The following is a 27,923-nucleotide window of genomic DNA, read 5'->3' as shown; positions in this document are numbered from 1 at the left end:
ATGGCCACTCATTTTTCTTTACTTAGCTGCTTTTTTCTTGCCATAATACAAACTCTAACAGTCTATTTAGTAGGACTATCAGCTGTGTACTGCATCCTCCTCCTGTACAACACAACTGATGGTCCCAACCCCATTTATAGGGTTTGAAATCCCACGTATTAAACCTGACAGGGCACACCTGTGAAGTGAAAACCATTTCAGGTTACTACCTCTCGAAGCTCATCAACAGAATGCCAAGAGTGTGCGTAGCAGTAATCAAAGCAAAAGGTGGTTACTTTGAAGAACCTAGAATATAAGACATATTTTCAGTTGTTTCACACTTTTTGTTCAGTATATAATTCCACATGTGTTAATTCATAGTTTTGATGCCTTCAGTGTGAAGCTACAATATTCATTGTCATGAAAATAAAGACAACTCTTTGAATGAGAAGGTGTGTCCAAACGTTTGATCTGTACTGTATTCACAAACAAACATCTATGCAAGCCAATCACCCTGCTTGTAAAATCATTAACCATAATGTCCCTCATTTTGGAAAGATGAATTCTTTTACATTATCCACACCCATAGCTGACTGCTGCTAGACCTTTAGATTTAAGAAATCGCTTAAAAAGAATCTGTCAGACCCGGACCCTTTCAGTCCCAGAAAAAGGTTACAAAGTCAATTATAAGGATTTGGGACCAAAACAAACAATGGTTTTGCCCATCATCCACAAATTGCGAAAACATAGATCAGTGGTCATCTTTCCTAGGAGTGGCCAGCCTTCCAAAACTACTCCAAGGCACACTGACGACTTATCAGACAAGAGAACAAAGAACAACATCTAAATCATTGCAAGTCTCACTTATCTCAGTTAAGGTCAATGTTCATGATTTAATAATAAGAAAGAGACTGGGGAAACATGCTATTTATGGGACACTTATAAGCCACAACCATTGCTGGCAAAACAGAACTTAAAGGCCTATCTTACATCTGCAAACTCCTGATTGTTCCCATAGCTTTTGGCAAAATGTTTTGTGGACTAATGAGACAAAGTGGAACCATTTTCAGAAGGTGTGTTACGTTACATATAATGAAAAACGTACATCTATCACCTCTGAATGGCTCCAAAATCACAAAATGAGGGTTTCATAGTGGCAATTAAGGGGCAAATCCGTTTTCACAGCACTATAGTTTTAATAATGCAGCAAATCCTTCTATACCTTTATGATTGATTTTGAGTATGTATGTCTTGTATATGTTCCGTTTTAATTTTCTGTTTCTGCCTTCTGTCAGTTATTTTATTTTTTTATTTTTGCTGTAAAAGTTAGCGATGCCACATTTATACAAACATACAAATTTATTAGTCAGTGCAGTTATGACTAAAATGGGTTGAGTATTTGTAAGGCTTTGGTTGCCACAAAGTGGTTGACTTGCAGCAGAGAATTCTGCTTTGTGTCTCTTCTTTATTTATGATACTGTTGAAACTAAAATATAGCTCAAAGTGCTTTTTAAAGGTGCCTAAACAGCACAGAAAAGAAAGTTTGTAGTTTGTTTTAAGTGAACTGAAATTATTTTAAACAAACTATAAAATTGGTAAGGTTTTAAATGATGTGAGACTTTGGTAGACCTCAACAAATTAGTAAGCTTATTATATCAGTAAAGAACGTAGAAAACTCAGTCGCCTCCCCTCAGGTACTTTTTGTAAACTATAAATGTGTCTATGATTATTGGAGTGGCAGAAATGTTTTGCAACCTTGAACTCAAATAAATAATTAAACAGTGTGTTAGACGTCATTTTGAGACAGTGGTACAGTTCGTCGGACAATTTTGCTGCGCTTACTGATTGAACGTGAGCCTTTTGTTCGGTCAAACTAAGAAAGAATTTTTTGAGAACTTTGAATTCAGGACTTTGACACAACCTAAAGAAAGTAGATTGACTTGTGACTGACCTCAATATTATAGAGATTTCTTAAGTGTGACAAACTTGGATATCTTTAACAACAGGGGCTGACAGAGAAAAATGTCAAATGTCTGTCAAAGGATCATCATCCTTAACATACAATGAAATATTGAGTAAGGTTACCATCTAAAGTTTTCGAGGTATGAAATATATTATTTATACTCCACGCTAACTGGAAATCGAGGATTAATAATTATACAGTCATAAACAGTCTGATCAACCTAAAAAAGTATTGCATAAATTAAAATGCTTCACCGACATTTATTTTATTGGAATTGTGAGGGTTGCCAGTAATTATGGCCTAGGGGATTTTCCTGATAGCAACGATTTGTTAAAGTGGGATTTTTTTAACCACCTTTTTGTGTGAGATTCAGCGAAAGATTATGATGCTGCGATAACAAATTTATTTCAAGGCTTTTTACACATCTTTACAAATTGCAGAGAGTAATGTATATACCATGTAATCTTAAAGACAGGTAATTGATTATCCTCTTTGCAAACAAGAAACCCCAATTTTATGGGTGTGTCCCTAACATTTTATGAGCAATTTGAGGAAAATATATGAATATCACATTTTAAAATGTTGCATATTTTTAACTTCTATTTTTGCAACCATGGTACAGTTGATTTGTTGACCATAATTGGTTCCAGTTAAATTTACAGTGTTGGCAATGATAAATAATACAATCCAGATTCATATTTAGACCTGGACTTTCTTTACATAAATGCAAGAACTCAGCTTTAACAGACAGTCTCATGAAGGGAAAATACACCCACTTCAAGTTTCTTTAAATAAAATGTTTAGTGTATTTTGTACTAATCTAGTCTATAAGGTATCCTTTTAATTTTCCAGTTTGATATTTGTTTAATAAATACCGACATGTTGGAATCTGTACTGTCACCCTGACAGAGGGGGCACTTTCTTTTACCATGAATACAACATTGAACTTTTACATGCAGTAACCCAAATTAAAACATGTGCATAGCTCACCACTACACTGATTGATGTGCTGTGTATGGAAAGCATTAGCACATAAAGCAAATAAGATTACCAGAAGTCCAAAACATATTAGATCAACTATGCTGTTTTTACGACTCAGACCAAAGACGTCTGCTTTATTTGTGTTTTGATATGACTGATATGAGTGAAATTACGCTTGCACCATTTCAAACACTCCACCGTGGTGTTCCTAAACTTCATCATCACGGCCTATTAGCTGCAGTGAGAAAGCCAATAGTGTTTTCATGGTTCAGATTTACTTTATGCAAAAGATAAATCAGAGTACTGAGTGAGTCTCCTGTTTTTATACGCATGTAATATCATGTCCAAAACTCCGGAAAGTAATCAATTTCAGGAGTTTCGTCTTCTGTTGTGTGGCCAAAAGGGATTTCCTTCACTGAGACCACTGAAGTTAAGAAGTTCAACCTAATTTTCAGGATGAGATGCATTTTTAGTAAATTAGCAAAGACAGCATAAAGAGGAGCTCATAAATCTGTGAAGACGTATCAAACCCTGATGCATCGAAGAGATTTACGATTTAATGATAGTATGTAAGAAAATGAGAGAGTAGGTTTGGTCTCAGAGGAGCAGCCTATTCAGAGGAAGAACAGAGAGAGTACATGGGGGATTAAGGTACAATTTGTTGCAACCTTATGTACATGAATGCTTAGCTCCCTACATTCTATTGTACAACAGTCTGACCTATTTTAATATTTGGTGTCCTAGTTTCTGTGCTTTTGCTCAGAAAAGAAACATAGGGAGACATTTTTTGAATGCAGCTCTAGCAGGTTTGTCTTCTGATATTCTGTGTTGTACCGAAAGCCCCAGATCTATTTGCAGCCCACTCTGCCATGTTTTGTTTTCCTGTTCTATGGTCTGTCTGTATGTGTGTTTTCAAGGGGATTCATATCAAAGTAGTAGTTACATAGCCATACAAATACTTATTTTTGTATTACATTTTTCCTCATCGCAGCCAGAAAGTTGAAAGTATTTTATTAGGATTTAATGCAATGGATTTCACATAGTAGTACATAACTGCAAAGTGGAAGGATTTGTTTTTCTTGCAAATTAAATTAAAAACAAATTGTGGCATGCATTTGTTTTGTTCTTTAAACTAATGGTGTCCCTAAAAACAATTTGTGTAACTTATTGCCTTCAGAAGTCACCTAATTTGTAAAAAGATTGCACTTACACCACCAGTCAAACGTTTGGACACACCTTTGTCATGCAATGGCTTTTCCTTCTTTCCATTACTTTATATATTATAGATATGTAGTGAAAACAAAAACTATGAAGCAAAAGTTATACTGAATTATGTAGCAAACGGAAAATGTGTAAAATAACGCAAAACATATTTTATATTTTTGACTTTTCGAAATATAATCCTTTGCTTTAATTACTGCTTTGCACACTGTTGGCATTCTCTCAATGACCTTAATAAGGTAGTCACCTGAAATGGTTTCCAAGTCTTGAAGAAGTTCCCAGAGGTAGGAATAAAAATCAAGACAAACCATTGAATGAGAAGTGTCCAAACTATTAACTGGTAGTGTATGTTTAATCTAATCTCAGTATAAATCCAGCTGTTCTGTGAAGACCTCGGGGGTTTGTTAGTTAACAAACACCATCAGGAAGACCAAGGTACACAGCAGATAGGTCAGCAGATAGGTTTGAATACCTAACCGAGCACTGTTCATTCCATCATCTAAAACTGGAAAGGCATAAGTACAAACCCACCAAAACAGGGCCATTTACCTTAACTGACAGGGCTGGCAAGGAGAGCATGAATTTGAGAAGTAGTCAAGAGGCCCATGCTTACTCTGATGGAGCTGCAGAGATCCTCACATCAGATACCCAGTCTTTTGACAGGGTAAAATTTAGTTGTACATTCCACAAACAGAAATAGCTTCTGTCTCTTACAGTGTGATCATTAATAAGATGGAAATTCCTTCTTTGCAGCCTGATACTGAACGTCCCACAGAATTGTACCGATACATGATCCGATGGTTGGGAATTTCTGCTGGAGTCAGCTGAGATCGAAATTGAACTTTTTGGTCTGCATGGAAAACTATGTATTGTAATAATGCTGGCTTTACCGACTCTGTGTGGTGGACACACTCTGTGTGGACACAATTACAGAGGCTGTAATCACCCTGGTAGCAATAACGGACTGACGCCTCCCTCTAGGTTCCAGCTCCTAATGAAGCTCAAGCTGATTGGGCCCAATGAGAAGCACCTGTGCAGCTGCACCTGTCAGTCACACCCTGTAGGAGGAGAGAAACACAGCACAGACACAGAAACCTGCACACAGCCACTGAGTGTGTGACATGTATGGTGTAAAGTTAACTTTGAACAGCACATGGTGGTGGCAGCATCATGTCGTGGGGATGCTTTTCTTCAGTAGGGACAGCAAAGCTGGTCAAAATTAAAGGGAAAATGGTTGGAGTTAAATACAGGGCAATTCTGGGATAAAACCTGTTAGAGGTTGGGTTGAAGGTTTATCTTCCAGCAAGATACCAACACTAAAAATATAGCTAAACCTATAATTTTGTTTAAATCAGAGTATTGTTTATGTGTTAGAATGACCCATTTTAAATCCAGAGCTAAATTCAGTGGAGAATCTATGGGAAGACTTAAAAAATGATGGTCAGATACTCTCCATCCATACCAACTGAGCTTGATCTATTTTATTGTACAGAATGGGCAGAAATTGCAGTCTCTAGAGGTACAGGTAAGACCAAATATATTTATACCGCTGGCAGATTTAAGTTTAAAATTATGATTTCATTTTACCAACTTTATATTCTGTCAGGAAGTAGTATTAATATTTTAGAATGACACCGCAGTAGTCTCCCTTTGAATGTGAGAGACAATCTGTAAAGAGAGCTAGAGATTAGGGTGATGAAAAGGAGGCCTTCCAGTGTGATAAACCTGAAGCTCATTACTAGAGATAACTCAGTATCAGTAGAAAAAAGCTGGTCAGCAATTATAAGAAAGGATTGACTGGTGTAATGGTGTGTTGGTCTATATCATAAAATCTCAATTTAATACACTTATCCTTTGTGGTTGAAACAAAATGTGAAAATATTCAAGTGGGATGAATACATTAGCTAAGCACTGTAGATTATTATCTTACAAACTCCATCTTTTCTGAGTATATTTACTTTAGCTGAATGCTTGCTGTTTGGGCAAGAAACTCCAGGGTACTCTGAAAATAACATATTTTTCACCAAGGCCTTCTATCCCTAGCAAGACTCTGATTTGAGTCTTTTTGAGGATTGTGTGTGCTCACTCTGTTATATATTTTACTTGTGGTTGTCACAAATAACTGATGACAAGAGGGTTGTCATCATCTCCGTTGTAAGTCACAAGTGCAACTAGAAATCATGTGGTTTCTATGAGATTATGATCACTGTCTTAACGTCTCATATATTACTGCAGAACAGCTTTAGACCAAACACTCTGCACATTTCATTGGAGTATATTTGCAGAAGTCCGCCTGCTCTTACTGTAATTGTGCGTCCCAGCTGTAGATGCACCCATGTGGCTGGTGAGCTTCCAGTATACACAAACCCAAACACCAGACCATGTGTCTGTCTCCTGCCTTTACTAAACCATAAAGTTAGAAATGTTTCTTTACTCTTTTAACACATGATCATTACAATTTGATGAGACTGCTGTCTGACTAAGCAGTTTGAAAGCATGTCCAAATAGTCTTATCGTCTTGTCTGCCAACTATCTCAGCAATTATTGAACCCACAGTACTATGCTCTTAAGTCTTTTTCCCCCTGCAAAGATCATTCAGAGTAAATCTCTGTGCCTTGAATGTTTAACTTTAAATGAGAAATGTGTCTCCATGGCAGACAGATAAATGAAAACCTCTATCAAAACAGACGTCACTTAAGGGTGGTGCAACTCATTCTGGAGAAAAACTGTGGATTTTTGGACTCGTCAACCAAACAAACACACCCATCCTGATCCACACAGGGCAGCTCCTTCAGAAGCTACTCCTCGCAGATTCATCAACACAGACTGCCATGGCAACAACACTAACAACTGACCCAAAGAGATACATTCCCGTGTAGAAGTGCACATCCCTTTCTCACACCAAAACAAAAATATGATGAAAGGTCTTGAAATAAATGACATGGAAGCATATAAGCATGTGGTGCAAAACATAACAGCTTATGCAACTGTGTGATTTAGTTTTTAATAGTGTTTGTAATGACAAGAGAGAATCAGAACAGTATGTTTTAATAGGATCAGTAATAATTTAGCCCAAATTGTCATTTTTTGGTATTATGTATTAAGTTCAAAATATCTTCAAAGTTTGCATAGACAAATAACTAGTTTATTTCAGTTTAAATATGTAATCTGGAGGCAGTCTACAATACAAATAGACCTAGTTCATACCAGTTATATTGGAACCAGTTTGGTGCCAATTCAGTTTATATTAATCTAATCAAGCTAATCAAATAAGAAGATTCAGGATCTAGTTATGTACAATCCAATTATTTCTTAATTTTAATGCACTGCACTCTAATATATTTGTATATACAGACCCATTTAATAAATTATAATATTGTTAAAAACGTTTTTTCAGTAACTTAGCCCATTAAGTGAAAAACATTATATAGATTAACTGCACACTAATGTGTTAAAGCCTTTATTAATTATGAGGATTTGTTGCTTACAACTTTTTAATACATAAATATAGGCTTTTTTAAACGTATGTTTTATAAATGTTTAAAGGTTGTTCATTTAAAAAAATACTCTTAATCTGACAAACAATCCTTCTTGGAACATATTTTCGATTTCTTTTAATATGACTCTGTCCTTAAAAGCTTAGTTGATTGCATGTAGTCATTGACGTTGCAGCAACCCCTTATTCTGAGTCAGCTGGTGGTGACAAAGGAAAGGAAAAAGTGCCTTACTTTAAGACCTCCAGGAGAACCAGGCTCAGTGTGAACGAAGAGCTGCTGTGAACGACAAAGGTTTAGGAGGAAAAGAACCAGACAGAGCACTGATCCAGGAGTGCTTTTTATCTTAAACAAATTGCTGGAGTAGCTCTGTTTGTGGTCTTTGGGGAAGAAAAACAATAGCTCAGGGTGCATTCACACCAACAGTGTGAATGCACCCTGAAAAAGAAGCAGAGGACAAGTAAGAGCATGAATCCAAAGATGAAAGCGTTTAAAAGTGTCTCAGGGGGCTACGTGGAGAGGTGCAGGACCACAACCACTTTTGAACAGCAAAGTTAGTGTCAGTAATATCTGAAAATAATGCATAAATGAAACAAAAAACTGAACAGATCTGCCAAGCCATTCCACTTTTATAAACAACATGAAACACCAGTAAAACTCCAGTCTGGTAGCAAAGTGCTCTAGTGGGAATTTGCAGAACTTCAGATTTCTAATATAAGACACATCTTAAATATGCAGGGATTGATATGTCAAAATAATATGGAATGTTTATGGAATTTTGATCATTTTAAAAAATAGATAGGTATGAGTACATGATTTCAACTGTGTTGGACTTTTTTCCGATATGAAAATTTACATTCCCTGCATACATTCACTTTTCACAGTATTGTTAAAACTCAGATGCAGTATCCTGAATTTAGCATGGAGGAAATACAGGAGTACAATTTGATTTCAGCTTGGGTTTTGCCGCATGAAGTTTTGTTTTACTGAGTTCTTAAATGTATAGGTGATACTAATAATTCACAAATCATCCGCTATGACGAGTGAAAGAGTTTTCAGACATATTTAGAAAGATAAAAAGATTCGCCAGAAGGATATTAACACAACAATTCCGCTCTTTGTCACAATAAGTGCAAGTCTGTATGAGAAGCTAAAGCCTGAAATTTTGTTCCTGCACAAAGGTTTGTATGCAAAAGACAGCTCTTAGTTTTTGAAGAAAAAGGTAAATCATTTATTAAAAATGTGTAAAGTTTTCTTGTTGGCATTTGCGTACATATACACAAGCATGAAGGTGCACACAGGTATATCTATGTGCAAGTCTATCCATGCATGTGTTTTTGCATGCACAAAAGTGCACTTGAGTGAGGGCACAGAATTTGAACCTCCTTAAACATGTCATTACTGTGTAAACACTCATACAATTGATAAGCAGCAATTTCTTAAAGAATTTTAGGCAAGAAAGGAGGATTAGATAAAGGTCTTAAATGAAGGTTTAAGCATAGCAACCTTAAAAGCAGCAACCTGAATTTAGTTTTCAATGCAGTTTATTTTTACAGTGCAAATTCACTACAAGTATTGTCTTAAGGAACTTCACAAAAACAGGCAATTCAGTCCAATTATATAGATCAGTTACATACGTTTCAATTTGGTCCTAGCACGCATGTAGCAACACTGGGGTGTCACTAGCATTGAGTCGTTGACTGCAGCAATCCCTCATACTGAGCATGTATGACACAGAGACAGTGGAAAGGAAAACTCCCTTTTAACAGGAAGAAACCCCTTAGCAGAAGTTGGCTCAGTGTGAGATCAAAGGAATAAAACTCATTAAATAATTTTTTTGGGATGGGGACTAACATACAAGTTAAAGATTTAATTTAAGCTACAATTTCTCATAACTCAGAAAGTTCAACTGGGTCAAACTAGTCTAAACACTGGTAAGAATCTATAGATATTTCTAAAGCTATTTCATTTACTGAAGATCTAGTTACCATGTCTGTGTGACTATCTAATAGAATCACGTCTATTCATGATGAATACCATGAAATCGTCATGTCTGAGAGCTAAAGGAACACACAGCTCAACAGCTTTGATTGTTCCTTAGTCTGGTTACTGGAATAAAATGAACCGTAGGGCTCTCCTTGTTCTCTTCTAGTGATGAGTAATATGCTGTTCTAGCTTTGAGTATTGTTTTCTTGTACAGTAACAAAATATTGTTGCAGATTATGTAGCAATCCATTGTAGAGGATTTGTAGAGTGTTTAATTTCTCTGCCTTAAAATATGCAGCATTGAATTAACACAAAAAAGCCAGGCTTCTTTAAATGATTACCTTGTTTTTCAGGGGCAACATCGTCTAGTTACCCAATGATGTGCAGTGTCATACAATCCTATAAAACATATGTTGGCTTAGTCCTTTATGATAAACTGGCAAATGTCATTCCAGCGTTCGACATGTAGGTACTGCCACTACTAATTTATGGTGATGACAGCTTTCACCATAATGGATTCACCTTTCGTGTCCACGGTAAACAAGACAATTAGTCGTACAATAAATGCTTCTTCCTTATATGCAAGGCAATCATTTATTCTGACAAAACAATATACATGCACATACATATAAAAATATGAGATCTCAGTTACAATCTTAATTTTACCCACATCTCCTCCAGTTCCTTTACTTGCTTTCTAATATTCTCCTTCATCTGCTGTATTCGAGACTGCTCTGAGTTTATTTTGTTTTTTTTCTTTCTGCTTCTAATTAGTTTGCTGTTCTTATTATCCTCTCCTGTTGACAATATTAACACTGCAGATGATAGCGTGGCTCCTAATTTTTTGCTGTGATACCTGTACACAAGCATGCTGTTTATATAAGTGTGTCAGGAAAACAAATTACTTTGTATTTTCAACTGACTGCTTGCTTCCTTGCAGAGACCTGTGCTGTGAACAACGGCGGCTGCGACAGCACATGTCACGATTCGGTGACAGGAGTCCGCTGCAGCTGCCCTGTTGGCTTCACTCTGCAACCAGACCGCAAGACCTGCAAAGGTAAATTGCTCATTAAACCACGCATCAGGGTTGCGTTCACGCTGCACCTGTTCTGGTGTCATAAAATTAATTTCCTGCTTGTCCTGGTGCCAGGCAGAATAGTCCTCCTCTCTCCTCCTGGAGTTTAAATGTATGATTAAATGGCAATGGTAGAACGAGTGCATGTTGAAAACCTGACAGCAGCTCCAGGGATGAGATAGTGTTTTACCTTAAATATAAAATGATTTTTTTCTTGCTTTTTGTGTTGTTTAAAGAATCTGTCTGGAAACATGATATAATTCATTGTTACTTATTGCCGCAGTTGTTAGCGACGTCTCCTCGCAGCAAACGAGTCCTGCGTTCAAATCCCGGCCTGGGGACTTTCTTCCCGTGGATGCGTGGGATCTTTAAACCTTCATGTTAGGTGAACTAGTCTCTATAAATTGCCCTTAGGTATGAGTGTGTGAGTTCACGGTTTTCCTGTGTGCCATTGTGTTGCCCTGTGACGGACTGAGGCTCTCTCCAAGGTGTAACCTGCCTCTCGCCCATTGACCTGCAAGATAGGCACCAGCCCCCCACGTGACCCTACAGGCAAAAGCAAAAGTGGATGGGAATTTTTTTTTTTGTTAGACTAGTGCACACGTTTCCCAAAATTGGCTTTTGATTGGCTGATGCAGTCCTCCTTTCAATTCCATTTTCTGGAAGCTGCCAGTTCCCAAGGCAGCTGAGTTCTGGGACGCACAGAGAGAAACAATCCCACAGAAGCAGTACCACAGAGGACTCTGCTCTCACCATGCCTTTTGACTCTGTACACTTCAGACTTCCATACAAGACACACTGTTGTCATCTCCTGAAATACTAGGATGATTCTGCAGTCATGGGGTGTATCAGAGATGGACAAGATGCTGAGTACAGGGAGCTGGTGATCCACTTTGTGGCATGGTGTAGAAACAATCATCTCATCAATAAAACAAAGGAGATGATTGTAGATTGGCTTAACACTAAAACACTATTTCCATCATGGGAGAAAAACGTGAAAAAGTGGAGAAGTATAAATGCCTTGGTGTTCACCTGGACAACAGACTGGAGTGGAGATGCAACTGTGAACTCGTCTACAAGAAGGGACAGAGCAAACAGTACTTCTTGAGGAAGCTTATGACCTTCGGTGATGGCAACAAGATGCTGCATATCTTCTATAAGTCTGTTGTGGAGCCAGGGACTTAAAAAAGCCCAACAAGCTAATGAAGGAGGCTGTCTCTGTTCTGGGGACTCCTTTGGAACCTCTGGAGATCATTGTGCAAAGAAGGATTCTTCATAAAATGAAGAGCATTATGGAGAGTCCTGAGCATCCTCTTCATGAGACTGTTGTACAACAACAGAGTGTCTTCAGTCAGAGGCTTCTTCAGATGTGCTGTAAGATGGAGCGCTACAGTAGATCCTTCCTGCCCACAGCCATCAGCATCTCCAATGACTCTTTGAAGAAAACTGCATAATATGAGCTACAACATTTAATTTCCCTTTGGGATTAATGAAGTATTTTTGAATTGAATTGAATTGAATTGAACCAACAAGGAGAATCTGGCCATGTCAGAAATAAGGCCTGATCAGCCTCTTGAGATTTGATTTTTTTTAAAACAATTTTTTTACATCAAATGCTTTGATACTTTTGTCTAATTTTTGTGTAAAGAACCAGCAAAATATATTTATTATTTTCTCAACACCTCCACCGTGCTCAATGTCACTGAGGGACTTCTCTGAAGAGATTTTTTTCCATGTCTGATTCGGTTCTTGAGTGTGAAACCGTCCATTTATACAACAGAGTCAAAGCGGACTATTCTTCAAATTCGGGGCTTGACTTAGGTGATGGAACCCTGGAGCAGAAACAAAAGTTAGTTAAGGGAAAATACAGCTGTCTGACCCACACAGTAGGCGCTGTCTTGTCCTGTTTTGTCATGGCAGTTCTGGTGTGAGAAAAATTGTCTTGTAGGTGGCAAGGACACTTTGAATTCATCCAGCCTTTTATTCCTTTTAGGAATCTCCATCTCAAGTGAATGCTAAGTGTTAAAACATGGAGAACAGTTTCTTTAAACTTGTGAGACAAGAAACCTTTGATAAAACTTAGGTTTATAGAACATTTTAAATATTCGTACTTTTTTTAGAAAACTTTTCTGTATTGTGAGTAGAAGTACTATAGATTGCAGTGTTAACGTTTTATTCTAAATGTTTTTTTTTTACTTAAATCAATCATTAGTAAATGGACTTTGCGTGATTAATTATAAATATTATCCTTGCTTGCATGAAATTAGAATCTTCTTCTTAAAATGTGAAATTTCTCTCATAAGAAGAGAAAGAATCCAATTGTATATTACATTTTTGAATACATCTTTTTCAAAGGTTCTGATTCTGATTATTATGCTTATTAATTTAGTTTAATGCAGTTTATCAACTGCTACAAATATCAAGGCATGACCAATAAGTGAATGCCAAACATACTGTAGAAAAATTCTAGAAAATGTATAAAACAAAGACACACTTTGTTTCCAGAAGAACAAACTTAGACATTTGCCTGCTTTCTTTGACTTATAACATTAGATGAACCCTGATAAAAACCACAATGATTTACATTAGTTTGGGTTTGGGGGAAACAGGAGGAAAACAAACCCAGGTGGCATTGGCACAAGAAGACAGGAGCTTCCTTCAGGCGAGCCACTTCTAAAGGGGTAGAGATGAACAGGGCAAGCAGGAGATTGATTTATTAATGCCATTTCTAATGAATTTATTCTAACCAGACGATGAAGGATCCCTCGAGAAACAGACACTTAATTTGTGATGATGATTCAGAATTAGTCTGTACTGTTTTGAAACTTTCCAAAACAGGGACCAATGAAAAACAGAGATGAACAGATGACATATATCGAATCATTTCCTGCTGTCATAAAGAGCTGGGAAATCTAAAGGAAATGGACAGTGTTGATTTTAAATTTACTGCTACAAGGCTTTCCTGTGTAAGAGCTGCAGTCTATTAAAGCCACATGCAAACAGTTTTTTTTTGGATGAGTAACAAATCCTTTGAAGTTTAGTAGTTTTTGAAAAACTTCATGCATTTTTTCTTTACTTGCATCTCTATCACCCTGGACATCAATTTTGAACTCCTTTTTACCATTGTCACCAAGCTCTTGCCGCTTTTAAAGGCCAGAAAACACAACCCAGAAATGAACATTTGTAAAAAAGAAAAACCCAAATAAATTAAAATACTTAACTTTCTGCTGAAAGGTAAACAGTTTAGTCTTCCACTCACTCGCTTTCTCTGCAGGTTTATCTCTACCTTTCAGTTGTGATGAGTGATTTTATATTACCCACTCCTCATTAGGGTTTTCTGTTCACAGACATTGATGAGTGCCGTCTGAACAATGGGGGGTGTGATCATGTGTGCCGAAACACCGTGGGCAGCTTCGGGTGCAGCTGTAAGAAAGGCTACAAGCTGCTAACCAACGAGAGGACATGTCAAGGTTTGTGGCTTATTTCATTCCATTTCTCTCCACATGTTTCCTAACCCCAACATGTATATCAAACTTCTGGTCATGTTCCGGTTAAAACTTCAACTTCTCAAAAACAGAAACTTGGTGTAAAAGTTTGAATTTATTGTTTGTTTTTTTTTCCTAATCCACACAAGGTTAACATTATTCGTAAAGGCTCAAATATATAAATACACCCCCACACATTTTTGAGTAATCGTTCATTAGCAAGTTGTGCCTCGATCATTCGCTTTTTGTGGCTATCAACAAGCTTCTGGCATCATTCTGGCTGGATATTTTACCAGTGTTCTTTTCAGAAATGGTAGAGCTCATTTCAGTTTCCTAGTTTCCTGACACTGACCCAACCTTAAAGCATACTTCATATGTTTACACGTCAATACAGGGTAAGTCTAGATGTTTTTGTCATAAAGTGGGCTTTGGTAGGACCAAAGTGCAGAGAAGTAGGCTACTGCAGGACATGATGAACTAAGGTAAGAAAGGTTTAATTCTTGCCTATACGGAATCCAGATGACAGGTTAACAGACCAGGACACCAAGCCAGACACGATAGCAGTACATGGCTCAGAGCTAACACAGGGTATCAATGACGAGGGTAGCAACTACAAGGAACCTGCGGGGAACAATGGAAACTAAAGAGCTTAAATACACCGAGAGTACAGAGAGAAGCAATGAACAGAGAGACTGATTAATTAAGGGAAACAAGGAACAGGTGTGAGCCAGACTACAGGGAGACTGAGGGAGTGAAAACAATTCACAAGTCTAAAACACAGAACAGAGGGTAAACTAAGGACCAGACCAGGAGAAATAAACACAACACAGACACAGGCTAGGCATGACAGTTTAATATTAACCCTTCTTGTGTACCCATATCCAGTTTTAATGTGTATTTGGGATCATTGTCCTGTTGGAACACCCAGCTGTACTCCAAAATATTAACAAAGTAGCTTTTGATTTGAGATGAAATTGAAGAATTTTGAGGTAATCTGAAAAATTTCAGGTAGTCTTCAGTATCCCATCAACTTCATGAACTACACCAGTACCACTGGCAGCACATCATACCGACCCAGTATATTGCTACCACCACTATGCTCTTCTTGTTATTGTGGCCAACAAGCTAAATTTTTATTTGACCTTTAGTTGTAAACTTTTTTACCTTTGGTTTTAAACTTTAGTTGTGCTTGAAGACATCTGCTATAGAGCAGCCACGTCTGTCTTGCTCGGCACCCTCACAGTCCTTGGAAATTTAAAACTTCCTTTTAAATGTGACACATGTGTACCCCAACCTCAACCCTATTGAATGTTTGATTACTTTGCTTAACACGCAGGTTTGTGCCAGAAAACCACCCACTTTAATCTCTGTGATTTCTGATTAAAAGCGCAGTGAAATAATCACACAGAATGTGGATGGGTACAAAAAGGTTGCTCTGCTACTTGCCAAGGGACATTTGACCAATTCATTAATCGGGTATATGCATACATTTGGGGCTGTATTTGCAATTAATTTAAAATGTTTACACACTTCTGCTAAATTGCCTGAATTTTGAGCTGTAAAAAAATCTGACCAAAATAAATGATTTTACAACTTTTATCTACTTTAGCGTTACATATATTCAGTTGTTCAATGAAAAATGAAGCAAATCTTTTAGAGGAAAAATGGAAAACATAAAACATGTAATAATATGATTCAATAAATGTGCACACCCCTATAACTAAGACTTTGTTGAACCATATAAAAAACATGGTACTGTCAGGACAGCCATTAACAATTACACATTTGTAAAGCTTGGACACATCTCCATAATTCATAAAAAAGAAAAGATGTAAACTGATCGGGGTGGGGTGAGGTAACAGCAAAGTAACCACAGGAATGTCTGGTTAATACTGGTTTATTTCTTCATATAACAGTTATCTCCTGTATCCTTCACATGTCTGTATTAAAGAGTGGGCTTGAAAGACAAAAGCATTTTCTCAAAGAGTAACCATCCAAACCTGGCTAAAGTCCCACAAAAATCTTGTGTAAGAATATGTTATGATCTGAAGAAACCAAACTGGAACCTTGGACACAATTTTTTGCACAAAAACGGCAAAGAAGAACAACAAAAGAACAGTATACCCACAGTGAAACAGGGTGGGGGCAGCATCATGTTCGGGTTTACTTTTCCTAACATTGAACTAGACTTTATATGAAGGTGGAAAAAATCATGAACAGTTATGAATGCCACACAGTTTAACTGAAAACTTACAGATTTCTGCTGGAAATCCAAAGATGAAGATGGGTTTAATTTTTTTGGCATCACCATGAAAACAGTCATACATCTGAATCAACAAAATGCTTCACCAGAAGAAAATTAAAGTTTTGGAATGGCGTAAGCCAGAGCTCAGAATCAAATCTGTCACAAAATCTGTACTAATCTGAAGAAGGCTGATGTCTTCATAGTCCGTTAGATCTGGAAAACCTTTGCAAGACAGAGAGGGAAAATTATTTCAGTTCAAGATATGGGAAGCTGATAAACTTCAACCAAAGTTGTGCACACTACAGGTCCTTCTCAAAAAATTAGCATACTGTGATAAAGTTCATTATTTTCCATAATGTCATGATGAAAATTTAACATTCATATATTTTAGATTCATTGCACACTAACTGAAATATTTCAGGTCTTTTATTGTCTTAATACGGATGATTTTGGCATACAGCTCATGAAAACCCAAAATTCCTATCTCACAAAATTAGCATATCATTAAAAGGGTCTCTAAACGAGCTATGAACCTAATCATCTGAATCAACGAGTTAACTCTAAACACCTGCAAAAGATTCCTGGGGCCTTTAAAACTCCCAGCCTGGTTCATCACTCAAAACCCCAATCATGGGTAAGACTGCCGACCTGACTGCTGTCCAGAAGGCCACTATTGACACCCTCAAGCAAGAGGGTAAGACACAGAAAGAAATTTCTGAACGAATAGGCTGTTCCCAGAGTGCTGTATCAATATTTAAACAGGGGGGTGTAGACTTTTTACACCCACTGTGTAATTCTGTCCATGTTTCAATGACAGACAATTCGTGATAAATGACAACTGGTGCACCCATTTTTTAAATGATTTAAGTTGATATTGTACAGTTATTGCATTATTATGTACCTCATTAAAAATCTATTTTTTTATCCATAGGGTAACACTTAATTCTAAAGTAGCTCCTATTAATTTGCATACTTTGTGACATAATAACTCTTCATTAGTCATTCTTAAGCAGTTATTAATTGCTTATTTTAACTGACCTAATTCTACCAGTAATAGGTAAATTAGGAATATTTTTAAAATAGACATCTAGTTATGGTCTGTTTACAATAACTAAACCTTTGTAAGCTCTGCTTAATATGTGGTTTATACAGGAATAAAACAAGGAGGATAATTTTTCTGCTTAAATAACACCTACAGTTTTGTATTCTTAATTAACAAAGAAACAATGTTTTACTGTATTTCTTAAAATATATATATATACATTATTTTATATAGAATAGAAGAGCAATGTATAGAAGAGCAATCTCATATAGACCTCCAGACAGTTTTGGTTTCACATTTAAGCTGCAATGTTGCTATAAATAATATTCAAGTAAGAAAAAGAAGAAGAACATTGTTTTGATATTACATTGATGGATGGACCCATCAGAGTCATCTGCTGATGTTTTCTTTGTGACATTAAATGGGAACAGATAAGTGCTTTCAGTGCAACCCATTTCTTTCAAGGTGCAACCCATCACTTGGTTGCATCGGCCGTGTGCTCAAAAATGACTTAATGTGTGAGAAGAGTGGACTTCCTATTTGAAAAGCAATGCCAATTAATACATATTAAACCACTAAAGAATTAGTGATAAGCAAAACCTCGCGTCAGAATAGAAACCTCACAAATGAGTTGATTTTTCTTTGGGGACCAGCAACACTTGTAGTTTGGTGTTTTGTTAAATATTAGACACATTTTTTAGATGTTCTGAAGACAGACAAATCTGTTCTCCTCATACTACATCCATAAAAGTTGCATATTGTGTAGAGCTTATTAAGATCATAGTTAATATGGAACAGTCACTGTACTAACTATTACCAGACCTTAATTTGCTGACTATTTTGAGAAAGCTCTTGATTATGGCCTATTACTTGTAGAATTGGGTAAGTTACTAATTAATAATGCCTTAACAACTCCTGATTAAGAGTTAATAGGCCACTTATGCGTGTTAATTTGCATTGGCTAGCCATAAGCTAGTTATTTAGTTAAAAATAAAGTATTCCTAATAATAATAAAAATTATAATGCAACATTGTCTCCCTAAAAGCTACAAAATGTGCTTCAATATATTAGTAGGCCTCTCTGGCTTGTTTTTTACGTTTGATTGTGGCCATTGCTCAGCAGAAGATTGGTCAACTGGCTGCAGGGGAAATAGAAGTTTGTCATGGCTGGGCAAAGGTTTGTTACATTCTCCAGTTCTAAACACTTCTCTAAGTTTTGGATGGATTCAGTCACTAGAAAACCTTATGTTGAAAAGAAACAGGCAGACTAGAAACGTGGAGCCGATCTTGGTCTGTCTCCATGTGGAAAAACGGATGACATTATTTTGTTTCTTTCCTCCTCATTGATGTGGTTAATCAATACTCAGCCTGGTTTGCATCAGTGTCATGCAGTTGGATTACAGCTGGTGCTCTGAATTACATTGCTCTCTACGCACGACTTTAACATCGTATGTGGTCAGTAAAAAAAAAAAAAAACTGTCACATTTTGGTCGAATGCCTTTCTGTCATTATTTGGTGCCAAGCAATGTAAAGTTTGTTTAGCCACAATAACACAGATAAGTGAGAAATTGTGGTCCTTTCTTGGAAGGAATGTAAATCACAGTTTGTTTTTAGTGGCACTGTGCCATAAAGGAGACAGCCATGTGTGGTTGGAGTGCACAGGGTCAGTGTTGGAACACTGTTGTCCTTGTTTGGTCCTGTGTGTTTTGTCTGGAGACAGAGGTTGTGATAAAGCCCACCTTGTGTTGAGTGCAGTTCTGCTAGCTTCACATACACAGCACGGCGTCACCTGTCAGCCTCTTAACCTCTCTTCTCATTCCGATCATGTTTTCTCACTTCTTGGAATGATATAAAGAAAAAAGAAAAAGGTCACAGCCACTTTCGGTAAAGATTACATGTTATTCCCCTTGGTTCTTCCCTGATTAATGCAGCTACCACAGGAATTCACGGTATCAGGATATTACTCATTTATGATTAAATAACTTGCATATTAAAAAAAGACTCAACTGAATGTAAACTGCAGAGGTCTTGGTTTTTTATGTAGGGTAGGTTTAAAATGTAGTGCATTTACAAGTGCTAAGAGTTACCTTTAATTCAATTAAATTTCTTGGTTTTTTTTGGGTGCATTTTAAAAAGTTGGGGTGTTTGTTTTTGAAAAAGAGCTCTTTCAAACTTGTACACAAATGCAGTGCCTTGAAAAGCATTCATAATTTTTTTACTTTTTGTCCTGCTATAACAATAAACATAAATGTATTTTATTCACATTTGATGTGATAGTCCAAAACAAAGTCGTGCATCTGGTGCCCATCTCTGGTAGTCATTAAGCAAGCTGCGGAGTATACCCTGGATAAATTGCTCCCTCCACTGGACATCACAGATACACACTAGACAAACAGCCATGAACACTCACACAAGGCAAGTTGTGTGAGTGTTTTGCTAGCCTGTGGGAGGAAACCATAGTACCCAGAGAGGACACACACATGCTGGCAGAACATGCAAACGTCCTTCAGAACGGCCTTGGCAAGAATTCAAACCCGTGCTAACAGCTCTAATAGCTGCACCACCATGCAGACCTAAAAAAAATAAAGTGCAACCAACTGCCTTCAAAAGTTATCTAATTAGTTTATAGAGTTTACCTCATCTGAGCATAAATTCTGCTGTTCGATGAAGGCTTCAAAAGTTTGTTCGAGAACATTAGTAAACGAGCATTGTCAAAATTAAATTATAAAACTATATATAAGTTATTGGAGATCTCACAGAACACTGTTCAGTCCATCATACAACAATGGAACGAGTATGAAACAACTGCTAACCTAGCAAGTCATGGCTGTCCATCTAAACCAATAGGCCAGGCAAGGACAGCATTAATCAGAGAAGCAGTCAAAAGAGCCATGGTAACTCTGGGAGATCTACAGTGATCGATAACTCAGGAGGGAGAATCTGTTGACATCACATCTATTATTTGTCATGCACTTTGCAAATCTTGCCCTTATAGAGTGGCAAAAAGAAAGCCATTATTGGCAAAAAACAAAAGTGATATGAAGTCCTGTTTATGGTTTGCCACAACCAAAGTAGGTGACACAGCAAAGATTTGGAAGAGGACGTGGACGTTTTTCTTCCAGAGGAGCAGGGAAGCTGGTCAGAGTTGATAGGAAGATAGTTTGAGCTAAATACAGGGTAATTGTGAAGAAACCCAGTTGAAGGCTGCAAAAGACTTGTGACAGAGTCGACATTTCACCCTCCATTTGGACAACAACCCTAAAGACACAGCCAAAGCTACATCGGAAAAGTCTAGATAGCCAAGTCAAATTCCAGACCTAAATCCAAATGAGAATTTGTTGAAAGACTTCATAGATGCTCCCCATCCACTCTGAACTTGAGTTATTTTGCAACACAAATGCTGCATGATGGCACAGTTGGCAGCAGTGTTGCCTTGCAGCAAGAAGGTCCTGGGTGCGAATCCCAGGCTGGAGTCTTTCTGTCTGTGATGGACTGGCGAACTGTCCTGGGTGTACCCCACCTCTCGTCTGATGACTGCTGGAGATGGGTACCAGCACCCCCACAACCCTGCAAGGACAATTATGTATGGATGATGGCATTCATCCATCATACAGCAAAATATTTCAGTTTCTACATGTTCAAAGCTGCTAGAAAGGTGCTTCTACGAATTATTGTCTCAGGAGCCTGAATATAAATGCACACCACCATTATTAACATTTAAGTTATCAAAAACTATTTTGTAAACCATTCATCATTTTCTGTCCACTTCTTAATTATGCATGTGAGTAAATGGGGAAAAAAAAAAATCAAGATTTGTAAATTAGTATTTTACTTTACAATTGCACCTTATTTCAATAAGTAAAACTACTGCCCCTAAACACTTCAACACTCCCAAAGAGAACAAAAACGTTTTGCAAGGTTTGAAGGACAAAGAAAAACCTGACTCTTAAAAGCATTTAGTTGTACTGTCAAAGACATATTGACACCACACATTGCATATTGCCCATCAACAACAGGATACCTGCCTCTAAATCAAATCTGGCAAAGCAATTCCATTATACCTCTTTCCGTCTGAGGTCTCTAAACCGGTACAAACTTTCCATATATTTCAGGCAATTCAGACATTTAACTTGTGCTTCAATTTTACCATTCTTGCTTGGCTGCTTGGCTCATTTCTGTTGGTGGGTGGAGCATTTGTCACAGCGTGCAGCTCAGCAGCATGGCTGAGTATGCTCTGTGCAGTCACAAACCATCACCACATGTTTTAAGCCATTGGAAACAGTGGTTTTCAGAAAGCAGTGAAGCGGTTGTCCTGTTCTGTAAGGCCCATTAACGCATTCAGACTTCAGGCTTTGTTTTCTTTTAAAAACACATTCTAAAACCGAGGGGTTTCTGGAAAATTGAAAACTGTCCACTGAAACCTTTTATCTTAGCCTTTGAAGAACCAAAGAAATCAAAAACTTGTGAGAGGTCAACCTTTTGGCATTGCCTTTATTTTAATTAAAAAAATAATTTATAATAATCTTCCATCCATCCATCCATCTTCTCCTCATATAAAATCAGGTTGTAAGGGTACATCCCTCTCATTAGCAACACTCTCCAGTTTGTTCTGGGGAATCTCTAGGCATTCCTAGGCTTGATGGAAAATCCATCCAAAGAGTTCTGGGTCTGCCTCAGTGCTTCCCTTCAGTAGGATATGCCAGGAAAACCTCTAAAAGGGGCTTTCAAGAGACATACTGATTAGATAACACTGTTTGCTGCAAAGTAGTGGCTCTAAACGGAACTCCACAGAATAGACCTCTTTCCATTATCTCTTTGGTTGAGCCCAGCCACCATCCAGAGGAAGCTCATTTTAGCCGCTGGAATGACGATTCCTGGCGGCATAAGCTGGCATTAGTTGTAATGCAAAGGATGACAAATTGGCAGCTGTCTCAAACTGAAGTTGGCTCTTGAGCTTACTTCAGTTTAGTGGTTCTGATTGGTTGACGAATAAACTTTTAGTATGTGTTGCACTTTTACTCGGAAGTTGAATAAAGGCAACTGTGCTACAAGTACCAATGGTAGAGCCACTGCTCTAGCCGTTGTCATTAACAAAAGCCATTTTTAGTTTTCCAAGCTAAAAATATGTATCACATTTTGAGTGCAAAATCAAAACTATGCACCTTACAATCAAGATTTACTTGAAGAACTGGACAAAGGTAACCAAGATCTACGTGAATAAAGATCTGTCCTTCTGTTGAGTGATGAGAAAGGTGAGCTGTAAAGTTCTAAAGCACTAAATAAGAACGTAATCTACCACTATGGGACTCATGTTTTTAACAGTCTGTGTTCCTTGGTTATGTGTGGAGGTTACTTTTGCACTAAAATAGACATATGCTGTCACCTTGAAGTGTTGAGGTATAAAAACTGAACGCTGGGCTTATCTTTATGTTTAAGCAATCACTGTGTTTCTTGACTGTCAGTCAGGGCCATGGCCTGTAAGTCAGGATGGGGCATGCATGTGAAGTTCCCATCAGCATTCCTTTACTCAAAGTCATGATCCACATGACGGGACTTAAGAAGATGATCATCAGACCTCAAACCATCTAGACAGAGGAAATATCTTTGAATTTCAAGCCAAAATCATTTATTTCTCTTTGCAAAGGCCTTTGAAAAAAATAAAAAAGGGTGACAGCAGCAAAATGAAATGGATGGAAACTTGTTTTTGCAGCCATGTAAATAAGAGTTGTAGGAATTGTACAACACTCTGACACAATGCTAAACTATGTAATAATAAGTTACAGATTCGCTTGTGGCGTCAATGCTGCAATAAGAAACCTTTTAAGGATCATGATTATTATTTTCCATTGGGGCTTAGAATAAAGTTTATCCTTAATTTGCCAAAAACAAACACTTTTGGAGCGCAGCACACAGTATGTACCAACAATAAGCACCATCAGGATTCCAGAATGCATCGGCAATCGGTAAAGACTCTCTGTGGTGTAGTAGTGCAAGAAGCCCATTAAAATGGTTTAAATGTTATATTTTTTTTAATTAAACTGTTTCTAAATCCATTAATTGGGATAAAAGCAGTTTGACATCTTCACCTTATCTTGCAGTTACAGCTGCCAACTTTTTTTTGAGTATGTCTTTAGGGATTGTCCATTTTTTGAGTCGAGTTTGTGTTGTTCTGTCACATAAACGCCTAGTTAAATGCAGTGAGGTTTGTGGTTGTAACCTGGCAAAATGTGGAAAACGTTCTGCGGGTTTTAATATTTTTGTTGTTGTAGGTAAATACCTTTGTCATCTGGTTAATGTCATCTGGCACCTGGGGCTATCGGAAAACCTAGAGAAGGTTCACTTATAGCGAATGAAAGCATAATATTCCTGGGGAAATTCTGAGAATCTAATAAACAGAGAATCCAAATTAGACATCACAGAAAGTTGTAGCAAACCCATATTTTCTCCCAGCAGGTCCTGTCTTAGCTCGGCAAAGACTGGTGCTAACGTTAAAGAAGAACTTCATCAAAACTTATAATGGTATGCAGGCCTATGAAAGCCTACTAACAGGAAGATGCTGCTGGAGTCTCCACCCACAGTGTCTCTCGGTTGTTCTTGGGGATTTTAACAGCATAAACCTCTGTAATGAACTTCCAAAATACAGACAGCATACTAAGTGTCCCACCAGGGATCAAAACATGCTGGACTATTGTTACACGGCTTTAAAAGATGCATATTAGGCTGTCACCAGGCATTTTGGGACTTTCTAACACTGTCTGCTTCATCTCATTTAATCCTTTAGGCAGAAAATAAAACTGATAAGCCTGTGGTTCATACTGTTAGGAAGTGGACAGAGCAATCAAAGGAAAAGGCTTACAGGAGTGGGGACCAAGCCTTTTATAAGCAGGTTAGGAACAAACTGACCAAGGGCATTAGGGCAGCTACAGCAGAAAACTAAAAAAAAAGCCTCTCAGCAGATGAGACATTAGCTTGGAGTGATCTGAAAAAACATTACCGACTACAGGCGCCCAACCCTCATCCTAAGCAGAATCCTTGTCTGGCAGATGGCCTTAACTTTTCAAACCTTCTACTGCAGGATAGAAATGCTGACATTCACACCTCCCACCAACCAACACATGTTACTCTGACACCTTTTCTGCTTTAAAAGCTCCTATATATAGAGAGAGAGAGAGAGAGAGAAAGAGAGAGAGAGAGAGAGATGCTTGGCGAAAGCTGATTCTAATTCTCATAAGATACAACTGAAACTGATTAATCTTCTTTTAATTATGTTTTATTGCTATTTCTTTCTATCTTTGCAGATATTGATGAATGCTCTTTTGACCGTGCTTGCGACCACTTCTGTGTCAACTCTGCTGGCAGCTTCCAGTGTCTTTGTAATAAAGGCTACGTCCTCTATGGCCTGGCCCACTGTGGAGGTGAGCCAACATGCATGTCGGGGGGATGAAAATCTCTTTGGCTGCATCACAAACAACCCTTTTCTATTCACATTATTCACTGCATACAACACTATTAAAAAAACACCAACTATTTACATAAGGGTTTACATTGTTTTATAAACTTACATACATGGTTTTACTACACAGAACATATTGCTTTGTTTTCTGTTTAAATATTGATTGCAGACTGTGTGACTTAAATGGTAAATCAACCTCAGCCTGAATTTAACTAATTCAATTTTGGAACCACAACTCACATTTATAGCTTGCAGTAAAATTGCATTTTATGTACAGCTCAATCTTCTTGTGAAATCACTACAATTTTCTTAACTTTTCTTCCTCATAATTTTTTAATGCACTGGGTTACAAGTCTTCAAACCTATTTTCATTCTCGATAGCTTCGTCCTGTGCCTTTATTTTAGCACATACAAGTGGCAAAGCCTTCTTCACACCAGACCAGGACTGTACTCTGACATTAACAATCAGTAAGAAAATAGATGGTCTTTGGAGGGTCTTCAGAGATTATCCAGGGTGCACTAAGACTGTAGGTCCATTATACATTTTGGCAGTTGAGTGTTGCTTGTCTTTTTCAAGCATACAGAAAAGAGCCACAGTGGGATTGTGGAGGAGCCTGGTAGCAGCAGTGGCAACTTAGTCCTGACATGTGGCCCATACTTGCGAGAATTGGTTATCAGAGAATTTGAAGCAGGACTGGTCATGCTACCCTCATGTTCAGGCTACACCCTCCTCAAGCTAACAAAGGGTTTGCAACACTCCAAGCAATTTAATGTAATGATCCTGTTGGTTTAGCTGCTATGTGCATCATGACCTGTTGTTGTTCTATCCGCATTCAAAAAAGATCCCACTACCTCATCTGAAATACAATCTGTTTTCCAGTTAATGGTGTATTTGAAGACAATAACACAGAGCCTCATTCACACATTGTGACAGGTTTTATGCCTTGCAGTGTTTTGTATGTTGCACAACTTGTCACATAATGCAGAACAAGTGTGACCAACTCTTAACTTCCAAAGTCCTGACTGGCAACCTTTATGACAGGAAATCCATATAGTAAATGGCATCAAGCTCTACATCTTTGACTTAAAAACTGCCTGCCAAGGAGCTATAAATTTAATTTAAACAATATGTTTTCCCATCACATGATAATTTAAAGTCTAAGAAAGCTGATCTTGAATGAGTTGAAACAGATATCATTACTAATGCATCATAATGATGTTTATACTGTTGCCTCCAATGCTGTTTCCTGCAACCCAGGGAGTCATATATATATATTGCTTTGCAGTGATTTCCTCTGATTGTTTAATGTTGCTGGTAAGCTCTATTTATTTGTATTGTTGTATTTTTATGATGCTTTTAAAGGACCATATAAATTGTGGATTTAAGCAAAAGGACCAGCATGTTTTAATATGTTAGGCAATCTAATAATAAAGGCCATGTTAGTAAAGTTTAGTTTTCACAGAGTTTCAGTTGCTGTTACACTGCAGCTGGATTGCCTTACGATGAGAAGAGGTTTTCTTTGTAATTACACACAATACTGTTTTCAGGTTTATTAGGTTCATGAGATCCATTCCACAGACAGGAAGCTGTATTAGCTGTCAGATCTGGGAATAAATGCCCCTGAATTGGATTTGCGAGGCTTTTTTTCACCTGATGGACAATCAGGGCACCCTGAGCTGCTGAAAGGACTGAAGATGGTCTGCCGTAAATGGCTCTCCATAACATTGTTGAGCAAGCCGTTGATAAATGATTTCCCCTCGCTTTTCAGCGCTGCTGTCAGAACTGGTAGATAACCCCAGAGATTTATGTTGCTCCCAGTTGTACCTTCTTGATTCCTCGCCACAACTAAGGATATGTTATTCCCATTCCAGTTTATTAGCTGAAATATATCGGTCCCAAAGAGCTGTAATCTGTGTTTAACAATAGAGTCGCCCTTAACAAACCCAGTTATGTCAGTGACCTTCTGTCAAGCATTTTGCTGAAGCTTGTCAAGTTTCCCTTTGCACAACAGTTCAACTTCAGACAGGTTGGATGGATAGGGTCTGTGAAATACATTCTTAGGCTTTGCCACAGATTCTCCTCTTGGGCTTATGGTGTACAGAGTGCACTAGTAGTTGTCCTGTGGATAGATTCCTGCTGGATATCTCTGCAGGTCCTTTAACAGTTACAATAAACCTCTTGACTGCTTCTCTGAATAATGTTCTCTTTGCCCCTGCCTGTCAGTTCAGGGGGATGGATGTGACTTCTTTTGTTTGCAGTTGTGGCATACTCATTCTGTTTTTAAATGATGGTTCAAACAGTGCTAGGTGAGATGTACATTACAAAAGATTTAAATATTGTTTTCTAATTTAACCCTGCATTAAATCTATCCACAACTTTGTCCCTGACCTGTCGAGTGTATTCCTTGGTCTTTATAAGGATAATTGTTCACTAATTTATTTTCCAAAGAAACTTCTACATAAAAGATGTGTTTATACTGAGAAGAAATTGGGTCCATTTACTAGTTAGGGGCCCTCTGAAGGTAATTTGTTGCACTTAAATTTATTTAGGGGTATCAGTGTAAAGGGGGCTGAATACAATACCTTAAACCATGAAATCCCAATAAAATACATTGAAGTTTGTGTTTGTAACCTAACAGTATGTGGAAATTTCAAGTGCAATGGATGCTTTTGCATTGCATTGTTAATAATTTATGTTAATGATTGCAAGTTGCTTAGATTTTACTCAGAATGTTTGGTCTTTCAAAACTACTTTTAATGTTTCTGAGGTTTTTATTAAACACATACAGGAAAATGTATTGAAATTTAATTAGATGACATTTACTCATCCAGAAACTCCTATGTCTTTTTCATTGGTGTATAAATGTCACTTTGCCTTATTTTGCTCTGGCTTTTTCCTCTCTTGGCTCATCTCAACATTGATGAACATCCACAGAGATCTAGAGAAGTGTTAGAATGGAGCATTTGAGGATAAAAGAAGTTAGTTGCTGGCAGATGAAC

At 37.6% G+C, this 27,923-nt stretch overlaps 1 protein-coding gene across 2 annotated transcripts in view; it reads left to right on the top strand.

Moving 5' to 3' along the window:
- Nucleotides 1–27,923, top strand: part of scube3 (signal peptide, CUB domain, EGF-like 3) — a 172,145-nt gene that overhangs the window by 131,256 nt on the left and 12,966 nt on the right. For both annotated transcript variants that reach the window (XM_047351044.1, XM_047351127.1), the window contains 3 exons: nucleotides 10,565–10,681; nucleotides 14,047–14,169; nucleotides 24,769–24,885. In XM_047351044.1, the coding sequence (XP_047207000.1) occupies nucleotides 10,565–10,681; nucleotides 14,047–14,169; nucleotides 24,769–24,885 (357 nt within the window). The remainder of the gene's footprint in view (nucleotides 1–10,564; nucleotides 10,682–14,046; nucleotides 14,170–24,768; nucleotides 24,886–27,923) is intronic.

Source organism: Girardinichthys multiradiatus, chromosome 1, assembly GCF_021462225.1.
Source record: "Girardinichthys multiradiatus isolate DD_20200921_A chromosome 1, DD_fGirMul_XY1, whole genome shotgun sequence".
NCBI classification, from domain to species: domain Eukaryota; kingdom Metazoa; phylum Chordata; class Actinopteri; order Cyprinodontiformes; family Goodeidae; genus Girardinichthys; species Girardinichthys multiradiatus.
This window is presented reverse-complemented; position numbering and strand designations above follow the sequence as displayed.